This window comes from Notolepis coatsorum (assembly GCF_963971535.1).
Source record: "Notolepis coatsorum genome assembly, chromosome: 3".
In the NCBI taxonomy this organism is placed as follows: domain Eukaryota; kingdom Metazoa; phylum Chordata; class Actinopteri; order Aulopiformes; family Paralepididae; genus Notolepis; species Notolepis coatsorum.
Window position 1 is genome coordinate 191,083,580 of NC_140167.1, and position 11,925 is coordinate 191,095,504.

The 11,925-nt window shown below is 43.7% G+C and overlaps 1 protein-coding gene across 1 annotated transcript in view; it reads left to right on the forward strand.

Moving 5' to 3' along the window:
- The window catches only part of abi3bpa (ABI family, member 3 (NESH) binding protein a), a 53,198-nt gene that overhangs the window by 31,174 nt on the left and 10,099 nt on the right, over positions 1–11,925 (forward strand). The window contains exons 9-14 of the mRNA XM_084311484.1: positions 92–628; positions 1,046–1,678; positions 1,863–1,943; positions 2,419–2,640; positions 7,757–7,822; positions 11,251–11,359. Of these exons, the coding sequence (XP_084167610.1) occupies positions 92–628; positions 1,046–1,678; positions 1,863–1,943; positions 2,419–2,640; positions 7,757–7,822; positions 11,251–11,359 (1,648 nt within the window). The remainder of the gene's footprint in view (positions 1–91; positions 629–1,045; positions 1,679–1,862; positions 1,944–2,418; positions 2,641–7,756; positions 7,823–11,250; positions 11,360–11,925) is intronic.

Below are 11,925 nucleotides of genomic sequence, written 5' to 3' on the forward strand. Positions count from 1 at the left end.
TCTTACTCTGCAGAAGATTTTATTAGGTTGTATTTCTACATTACAGTGCTGTGGGATCACGGCTGTACCTTTTCTCTCTCACACAACTCAGGAGAAGCAGACCAGTCCAGATCTGCCTTGCCTCCTTCCCTGCATATCCCCATCATCTCTCCAAAGCTCCTTTTATTCCCACCTGTTCCCACCACTATTGCCCCTGTGCCCATAACACGGAGACATGAAAAGGAACAGAGGGGACAAGCCAAGCCGCAGTTCCAACCCAAGATCCAGCCACAACCTGGTCCCAGGTCTCCGTCTCTAAGCCCCCAGCCACAACATATTACAAGTTCTCACCCTTTGAGACCCCAGCCACAACCTAGTACAAGTTCTCACCCTTTGAGACCCCAGCCACAACCTAGTACAAGTTCTCACCCTTTGAGACCCCAGCCACAACCTAGTACAAGTTCTCACCCTTTGAGACCCCAGCCACAACCTAGTACAAGTTCTCACCCTTTGAGACCCCAGCCACAACCTAGTACAAGTTCTCACCCTTTGAGACCCCAGCCACAACCTAGTACAAGTTCTTACCCTTTGAGACCCCAGCCACAACCTAGTACAAGTTCTCACCCTTTGAGACCCCAGCCACAACCTAGTACAAGTTCTTACCCTTTGAGACCCCAGCCACAACCTAGTACAAGTGCTCACCCTTTGAGACCCCAGCCACAACCTAGTATAAGTTCTTACCCCCTGAGGTCCCAGCCACAACCTAGTATAAGTTCTTACCCCCTGAGGCCCCAGCCACAACCTAGTACAAGTTCTTACCCTCTAAGCCCCCAGCCACAACATAGTACAAGTTCTCACCCCCTGAGGTCCCAGCCACAACCTAGTATAAGTTCTTACCCCCTGAGGTCCCAGCCACAACATAGTACAAGTTCTCACCCCCTGAGGTCACAGCCACAACCTAGTACAAGTTATTACCCTCTAAGGCCCCAGCCACAATCTAGTACAAGTTCTTACCCTTTGAGACCCCAGCCACAATCCAGTCCAAGATCTCACCCTCTGAGGCCAGAGCCACAACCTAGTCCAAGATTGCACCCTCTGATGCCCCAACAACAACCTCAACCAATGGCCAAACCCAAGCTCCAGCCCAAACTCAAGCCCCAGCCCAAACTCAAGCCCCAGCCCAAACTCAAGCCCCAGCCCAAACTCAAGCCCCAGCCCAAACTCAAGCCTCAGCCCAAACCCAAGCTTCAGCCCAAACTCAAGCCCCAGCCCAAACTCAAGCTCCAGCCCAAACCCAAGCCCCAGCCCAAACTCAAGCCCCAGCCCAAACTCAAGCTCCAGCCCAAACCCAAGCCCCAGCCCAAACTCAAGCCCCAGCCCAAACTCAAGCCCCAGCCCAAACTCAAGCTCCAGCCCAAACTCAAGCCCCAGCCCAAACTCAAGCTCCAGCCCAAACTCAAGCTCCAGCCACAACCAAAAACCCAATCTCAACCCCAACCTGGTCCCACGTCTCACCCTCTAAGGTCCCAGCCACAACCTGGTCCCATGTCTCACCCTCTAAGGTCCCAGCCACAACCTGGTCCCACGTCTCACCCTCTAAGGTCCCAGCCACAACCTCAACCTGGGCTTCAGTCCCATCCTCAGAGCAGGCCCCGGCCGCAGCCTGCCAAGGTCACCCCAAGACAACAGCTCCCTACGGGTAAAGGCCCTACTCTTTCCCATCAACAATCCAATATGAGTCCTGATCTAAAAGTACATTTTAATGGGGGAGCATGTTGTATAAATGTACAATTATACATATTGTATAAATGTGTTTATTGAACACACATGTCCCCTTTAAATTTAACAATGCCTTCATATAAATGGAGTTTTCTTCCACACAGCTCCCACCCAACCGGAAGAGAGCAAGCCTCTGTCGAGACCCGCCCTGGCAAATGAGAGGGCCAGTGGTAACAATTATCAGGGTAACCACGATGACAGTGTTGTCCCATTACCATCTCACTGGTCACCAAGCCACGTGACCAGCATTTTCAGTGGCCATCCCACCTGTCCATCAGTCATGATGGATGATGCCATTGCTTGCCCATCCGCTCCACCCTCCATCCCACACCCTGTACATCCCAACCCACTCTGCTCTGCACGTCACTCCGCCTGACTCCATCCCTGACCCTCCACAGCCAGAACAGCCCTGATTTTCTGATCACATCTTCATGTAGCGCTTATTTCATTCTTCATCTTCACGCCATTTCCCCTTCGGTCTTCATGTAGCGCTTATTTCATTCTTCATCTTCACGCCATTTCCCCTTCGGCACCCTTTACTACTGCATTACTCTGTTCCTCCATTAATGCGAACCATCCTCTGTTCCATCCCAGTGTCGTCAGCTGCTGTAGGTGGAGGTGGATCGTCTCTCAAAGCCTCCCTCTCTCTTCATCATCTAGGTACCGGGAGACTGAAGCCCTCCACAGCTGCCACTGTTCCTCCTCCTCGCTCTACCCTTACATCGTCTGTCGCCACCCCGGCAGCCAGAAACACCACACTGGCTCGCAGCCGGCCCTCTCCTTCCTCCACCACCCCCCCTAACAGCCTCAGACCACTCTCTCCAACCAGGCGCTCCTCCGACTCCTCCGACTCCTCCCTCACCTCCACCGCCACGCCCGGGGGTAAAATGGAGAACTCACATCCTTTCTCCTTTCAGACAACTTCACCTGCTCCTTTTCTTTATTCAGATACAACTACCTCAGATTCACTACCTTTCTCATCCCTCCCTCTCTCTCTCTCTCTCTCTCTCTCTCTCTCTCTCTCTCTCTCTCTCTCTCTCTCTCTCTCTCTCTCTCTCACACACACAGACAGACAAACACTCTTTCTCTCTCACACTCTGTCTCTCTTGCTGAAAGCGAGTGGCAGAGACAGTAGAATATTTCTGCCCAGGCTTCTGTGATAAATGATTTAGGTCTCCATGTGTAAATCTGGCACCGTCTGGAGCAGACTAACCACTGAACTACTGTGAGCCAACACCTCTCTCTCCCCCCTCCTCACCCCTCTCTACCTCCCCTCATCCTCCATATGTGTCTCTCTCTCTCTCTCTCTCTCTCTCTCTCTCTCTCTCTCTCTCTCTCTCTCTCTCTCTCTCTCTCTCTCTCTCTCTCTCTCTCTCTCTCTCTCACACACACATGCTCTTCCATGTGCTCAGACGCCCTCCTATTTGGCGTATGTTTCACACCTTTACCTTGAGGAACAGTGGCGTCACGGTGGTTAAGATGATTTACACTGCCGGCGGCCTCTGAGGAAGTCTGGCCTCTCTGTAGCACATGGCCAGGACCAACCACAACCACACATACATACACCAGGCAGGACCAGAGCAGGGTTGCAGCCAGCAGCACCACAGCCAGGCACACTCATGCACGCACACACACACACACACAAACACACACATAATGTATTATACACATACATAATATGCGTATATTTATATATACATATTAGTGCTGTCAATAGATAATTTTTTTTTACTAATTAATCTCACCATTTTCTGTAATTAATCTAGATTAATCTAGATTAAAAATAGCATTTTTCTACTTAAGACCGAAGCTTGTAACAGATATTTACTTGAGTAAAATCTTGGAATTAATGTAAAATCAACACAAAGAAAGTATATTTAGATTCAAAGACTGCTAATAGCTTTCTTTGAATACAGTTTCTCTCCTGTGAAATACAAATGTTCAACAAAACCATCAACATTGACTCAGCTAGACCTTTTTCTTATATCCGAACAAGCAAATATACTGCTGAAAGTTCAGAACGTTGAAGATTTTTCACTCCATAGATGAATCTAGATTAAAAAATTGTAATGCTTTAATTAATTTAAATTAATCTCCAGAGTTAAAGCATTAATTTGTACAGCCCTAATACACATACATACATACATACATACATGCATACATACATACATACATACATACATACATACATACATACATACATACATACATACATACATACATACATACATACATACATACATACATACATACATACATACATACATACATACATACATACATACATACATACATACATACATACATACATACATACATACATACATACATACATACATACATACATACATACATACATACATACATACATACATACATACATACATACATACATACATACATAAAGGGCTTGACGTTGACACCTGCCCACCTGCCCAGGGCTAGTGAAAATGCTGAGTGGCTAGTGACTTTGGAAAACCACTAGCCACAGTGGCTAGTGAGCCAAAAAGTTAACGTCAAGCCCTGCATAGGTGTGTCAATGATAATGTTCACAGCGTTTGGAGCAATAATATAATTGCTAAGTTCAACACAGCCAAGGCATAGGTGTCAATGATAATGTTCACAGCGTTTGGAGCAACAATGTAATTGCTAGGTTCAACACAACTCTTCCACATCTACACCCTCCATCTTGTCCCAGTCAGCCGTTGCCCCAACTGGAGCTCCTTTTGCGGCTGAGTCACTGGTCGCAGGCAGTAGTAAACAATGGAGTCAACAGTCAGAAGCACAGTTGTACAGTTGGCGTGTAGCAGTATGATTACAATGATACTGTCCCCAGCAGGGGTTAGTGAAGAAGAAATTACCTATATTTATTACTTTTTGGGTGGGGGCACGAGTGCGGGGATTTTTGGCTAGTGAAAATGCTGAGTGGCTAGTGACTTTGGAAAACCACTAGCCACAGTGGCTAGTGAGCCAAAAAGTTAACGTCAAGCCCTGCATACATACATACATACATACATACATACATACATACATACATACATACATACATACATACATACATACATACATACATACATACATACATACATACATACATACATACATACATACATACATACATACATACATACATACATACATACATACATACATATATACATTATATACATACATACATACATACATACATACATACATACATACATACATACATACATACATATATATACATTATATACATACATACATACATACATACATACATACATACATACATACATACATACATACATACATACATACATACATACATACATACATCATACATACATACATACATACATACATACATACATACATACATACATACATACATACATACATACATACATACATACATACAGTACATACATACATACATACAGTACATACATACATACATACATACATACATACATACATACATACATACATACATACATACATACATACATACATACATACATACATACATACATACATACATACATACATACTGTATATATATACATACGTACAGACAGATGCACACACATGCACACACTGTACTATACATACATACATATGCGTATATTTATATATACATACATACATACATACATACATACATACATACATACATACATACATACATACATACATACATACATACATACATACATACATACATACATACATACATACATACATACATACATACATACATACATACATACATACTGTATATATATACATACGTACAGACAGATGCACACACATGCACACACTGTACTATACATACATACATATGCATATATTTATATATACATATATACATACATACAGACAGACATAAATACACACACAAACACTCAAACTCTACATGTTAAAGAGCTATAGTAAATAAAGGGGAGAAGAAAGAGACCAGAGAGTGAGGTGAGGCCAGAAGATATGTCTCACAGTATGTTCAGATACAAATATTGTCTCACTTTACTTACTTTTCTGTTAAACAGTTGGACACTAGCAAAACAGGAGTGAAGACACGCTAGGGCCATTCGGTCTCAACAGTGGCATTGTTGACATTTACAAACACAAGACCACTTCTGAATGGAACCCACACAGTGGCTATAGGCTACAGAGCATATTCATAGCAGTCTATTTCATATTCATTGTGAGGATATACCAAACGTTTGCTCGACCACGCCTGGTGAATTTCTTGCTCACGTTATAACAAGTTAAAATCGTGAGAAAACGTTGTTTGCGCCGCCTAGAGTTGAGCTGCATCTCTTCACCTCTATTTATGTCAAAGTTATTCCATTGACTTTGTATGCATTCACGCCACCTCTACATTTCAGCTGGAACTGTATTTGAACGTACTGTAATGTTTTGAAGTCATGCCGACTCCACTGGTATGTGTTAACTGTGTAATAACCAGGTGGTTGAAAAACCTCACATCCTGGTGAGAGGACAAAGGGGCCTCTCTCTCGAAGGGTAACAGGGAAAGGGGACAAAAAATATATGAAATAAAATAAAATAGAAACGAGACAGACGACCTATACATCAGAGAGGTAAGGGAAATAATTAGAACACACATCACACAAACAACCAAATCAAATGACAAGGTTTGTAATAATACATGAACAGACAAATTACAGTTGGTCTGTAATAGGCGACAGTTGCAGGTGTGTGTGCAAACAACTCTGCAATAGAGTTAAGGTCCCCCCTGCTTTTCTTTATCACAAATAGATCAATAGAGATCGTATTAGATCCCCACACTCATTGGCTACAACCCTGTGCAAAGATTTTCGAGATCGCCAAATGATTGACGGAGCTAGAGCCCCGGGAGTCGGGGTGGTAATGTGTACTTTTGCGTACTTTGGGGCACGCCTCACATATCGGCATGTACTCGAGAACCGCTGAACGGATTTTGTCACCTGAAAGGGCAATCGACAGGCAACAAATAGGGCTTTAATTCCATCTATATTATTGTATTAAAAGAAATGCACACCCGAGCCAGTAGAGGTCGGCAAAGTGGCATCGCGAATCGTCCACATGTGGGCCCTTGGATGTTAAGAGGTTAATCTTTTATTTAATTTTTTTAGCCAAGAGTAAAGACCATAACCCTATCAAAAACAGTAGTCAAAGTATATATCTTCATTTTTACAGATGTTTTATACGATTTATCGGAAATACGAATGTATTGGAAAAATGCGAATTATCATTAAAGAACGGCAAGGAAATGACTAAATCCAGATTCAACCCTGCCATTGGAAAGAGGAGCATTTTCCCTATCCATAGATGTATGATTTGGCCATAATAAGGTCAAGGTCAAGTTTAAGGTCAAATATGAATTCAAATTAAAATCAATTATCATTTATTACTGTATCTACAAATCCTTCTGTTTAATCATCTTCCCTTTATTCATTTGCTTAGATTTTTTTTACACTTGATCTCAATAAGGTGGTGAATGAGCTCAGTGAGCGACCTCGGTCACGGCACAATTGTAACATGGTGTTATTCACCGGCACAGATGCAAAAATAAATCGTAATTAATATTCTCCTTTTCTTCATTACGATTTACTCAAGCCTAGTAACAGACACAATATTTCTGACACTGGGAATACATACCCCCAGGTCCCTAGATGTTCCTAGATACCAAGAACATGCAAATTGACCTTGCAGAAGTGGAGCAATCTTCCATTTACTTAGGCATGTACCTTTAGGCAAAATAGGGCTACAGCTTAACAGGTTAAAAGCAGTGAGGGGGAACAATTATTTTACAAAAGTCTTTTGCATCTCGTTCCAACTGTATATTTACCGTCAAAACATTGAGCTTTTAGGAAAGGGAGACAACCTTCCTCTCTTGACTTTCCTCTCCACCTTCCACTTCCAGGTCTCTCTCTGCATGGTGTTCCTGAGAGCTGGAGAGGTTTCTTCTTTTATTTTATTTTTTAACAGACCCTCTTCTTCCTCCCAACAGCTGATGGGGAGCACCATAAGGGCCTTGCTCTTCCCAAACCTGTGATGTGGTCCAAAGATAAACTGGGTAACAAAAACAAAGCCGAGACCATCACCTCATCATCTGTGTTCCTCACCCCACTAACTGGTCTCTCGTTTTGTTATGTCCCGCCCCCCTCACAGCAAGAATAACTTGTCGCTCATGTCACAATGCCTTTTGTGCTCTGTGACATGGCGGCTCACCTGTCCATCACTTGTCCAGTCTTGATCCATGTTGTCTAATATATATATACAGTATAGATATAGCATCGTTGTGCTATATTTGACGGGACTGAAGCTAAACTATTTTGACCCATTTGTAACCTTGTGTGTTGGCAGAATCATACCTACCTTATTTAGACTACTGGACCCTGTGCATGTACAGTCATAATGGCCACAGCAGCCCTGGGTTAGTTGTCAGTTGAAATGCCAACCGATTTACTTTGAGCATTTTGCTTCAGCCTGCGTCTAGACTGGAAGACGAAGGCGGTTTGCCCACCTTTGGTTCAACCCTGTTGTTTCCATTGTAGCACACGAGGCCAATTAATCCCAGTAAAAGGAGATTGAATCCGTTTCAAATAGCAATTCGACCCACGCCTGGACCACACATACTGTATTAACGGTGACCCTCACTCCTTGTTGTTTGGACTTTGCGAGAAGAGAGGCTCAGCTTCAGTCCCATGTCACAGCTGGTATGTGTTATTTCTGGAAACTTGGACGGTTTCAGAGGTCTTCGAGGAGCCGCAAGGCTCCCTGGAAGCACCTCTACAGAAATAAGAGCTTTAGTCCTCTTGCCTGCCACTCCGCATACACATCACAGTCGGGCCTCGCGCCTGGAGAGGAATCCGCACCTAGCCCAGAGCGCATGTGATGTATGAATATACTGTACAGGAAAACATTTAAGATCATGGTATAAAAAACACAGTTATAGTTTACATTTAAAGGGGAACTATTTTACTATTTCTTTCACTATTTGGGCACTTTTACACAATTCCTGTGAGTCTATGGAAAACCTCTGTAATATTTTTTATTTTTTTATTCATTGTTTTGTATTTCTAATCAAGTCCTCAAAAACAGAATTTTTCTACCTCGAGATCTCGAGCCGTTTTGAGCCTGGGCTCCAACCACTGTGTGCAGCTCATCTTGTACCTCGCCATTATCATGCAGCGGTGTCTTTCTGACATCACAAATCATCACATTTTCAAATGACTCAGTTCAGTGAGGGTGAATATTGTGAGAGGAGAATTGGAAGAATGCGCCAATATGAGAATTAGAGACATAGATCATATTAATATAAGTTCACATAGCTAGGAAACAATGCTAAACACTCAAAAAGGCCATTTATAAGATAGTTCCCCTTTAAATTCTTTTTAGTTATACATTTATATCCTAATATATTTATTCTTCTATGCTGAACATTTACTCCGGTACCCGTGACCACATAAAAATAGAATAGTAAATAATCGCAAAACATTGTGTCGAACAGTGGATTATGTCTTGAATGTATTTTAAGCCTTTTGGTAGAGCGCAGGTGTGCAATGGACATGATCCATCCTCGAATTCCTTCTGTGAGTAGGCTAGATATGTTGCAAGAGCAACACTCACACTGATGAAACGGTGGAATGTATTTCTCCAGGAATATATTTTTCTGGGCAGAAGGTAAAAGCTCTGTGTTTTGACTTTGAGTATATTTTCAACCTTCTCTCCTGGAGAGGAGAGCACCTGATGGAAACCAGTCCTCCGAAACGCTGCCACTGGTTAAGATCACACTTACGGTTGTGATATGACTGCAGCACTTTGAGAGCTCTGGCATCGTAGAGGTTCAGCCAGGTATAAACGGGGTGTATTGTGCCTCAGACCTGGCAAACCGACACACCAGCTATAGGACTACAGGACAACAGCTACGGAATATTAATAACTAAATCGTATTGACTGTGGCGACCCATCCCGTCACATTTCTGGCTTCCATCTTAGTTCCTGTAGTTCAGTGACTTGAAGTCAGCGCTTTAAACGTTCCCGGATGTCGTCGCTTGTTCCCGTTTTGCTTCCTCCAACCGGACTGTCTGCTGTGAAATTGGCACAAGTGACTTATTAGCCAAAGGTGTGGCTGCACACCATTAGCTTTTAGTTACACACCTCGTGTGAGAGCCAGAGCCGTTACTAAAAGCCATGGTTAACGGGAAAGCCAGTTCATTGGCGGATGCAGGCTCAGTGAATCTCTGACTCATCTCAGTATGGCTGATTACACCAGATATCTCTGATTTATATTGACCGGAGTAATGCACGAGGGGATCAGATCCAGCATGGTCCGGACTTGACGTAAGCCAAGAGGGAATATTTATGAGCTGGCTCTGTTTCATCGTGGGAGATTTTGCACAATGACGGTGTCAGAAGGACAAGACCGACAATCTCTAAGATAAGAGACCGCCAAGTGGCGATGGGATCTACCCTCCCCGGACATTGTTCTCTAGAAAGAGCCGTACGCTTTGAGGAGCTCCTATGAACTCCTATGAGCTGAATGATCGCTCATCACCTTAGATGTACAACCTTTAGAAAAACAAAATCCCATAAGTCAAGAACTTCCACAGTGCCTTTTTTGAAAGTACTCGCTGTAGGACAAGGATGCGGAAAGATTGCGTTTGTCTGCGAACACTGAGTCTAAAAGGAAGACTCTTTGCTCACAGTTAGAACTCTTGGAGTTCAGTGCAGATCAAGTGTCTTCGCCACAAAGCCTCACACGTCCTTAAGATTAGGCTTGCAGCTCAAGCTCGCACAGCGCGTCCCCTGCGTTCCAAAGAAAGCAGTGGAGAGGGAATCCGAGCTGGCGTCTATCTAGCGGCTCGGATTGTGTTGTATTTTTATCGTATCCTCTCTGGAAGAAGAACAATGCAGTGATTGTGAAGAATTTGGTCTGAGCTCCCTGTGCCAGAGGATTAATTGAGAACAGGTTGTTTCTTTTTTACTTCTTCTTTTTTCATCTTTCTTGGTGATATACAGTACAAGTGCAGGCATAAAAACGTATCGGGCCACATTCTTTTAGGATCCTTAGATGATATTTTTAAGTTCCTCTGATTGCTATTTTTCTGGGAATTCTACGTTGAATGGTTATAGTAGAGTTTATGGTTTCAAGGCCATTAAAAGCTGACATGGTTTCCGTTAGTCATAGACCACGGCAGTGCACCGCGGTGGAAATTCACAGGAGACTTCGGTCGTTTCCCAGCCCAGTCTGTCTTTTATGTACTTTGCTGTCACTTGTGTTCTGTCTACGTCTGCACACCTTCCTCTCCGTTCCTCAGCACACCTCTCCGCGGTCCTCCTCCTTTCTCCATTTCCTCCATCCTATACATTCCATAAATGTGATATTGACTTGCTCACCTGATATTCATTCTAGTTGGTAACAGTTCTCTCTCTCCGGCGCAGACCGCCGTTTCAAATTGTACTTCCTTCCTAACCGTTGCCGTGGACTCTGTTTCCCAGACTCCCCTGCAGTTCTGCACCCCTCACTTCCTGTCAACAAGAGACCCAACCTGGTTGCGAAGCCGGGTGACCACGGTGAGAGGCACACTGTGCTTGCTGGCCACGGCTTGTAACCTATTCACAACCACAGCGAGCCTTAGGACCCACTTTACTACAGTACATGCAAGCATCTGTCTCTCCTCTTAAGTTGTATGATAAAAAAGAAAGTGTTGACATCTCGTAAAAAAATTGCACTATAATACAACACTGTCATAAATTCTGCCTAATCCTCACGGTTCTCCTCAGTAGGCTTGTCCCGGCTTCGCTCTGGTTTACTGACTGCTGCTTTTCATCCCATAAAGGCACAAGATTCTTTTGGACACACTCACAAGGAGGTCATCCCTCCCTCCTCTCTCTCTCTTCTCTCTCTCTCTCTCTCTCTCTCTCTTATCTCTCTCTCTCTCTCTCTCTCTCTCTCTCTCTCTCTCTCTCTCTCTCTCTCTCTCTCTCTCTTCAGTCTCTCTCTCTATTTCTCTTCAGTCTCTCTCTCTCCAGTCTCTCTCTCTCTCCAGTGTCCCCTCTCTCTCCTCCAGTGTCTCTCTCGTCTTTCTCTCCAGTCTCTCTCTCTCTCTTTTTCTCCAGTCTCTCGCTCTCTCTCCAGTGTCTCTCTCTCTTTCTCTCCAGTCTCTCTCTCTC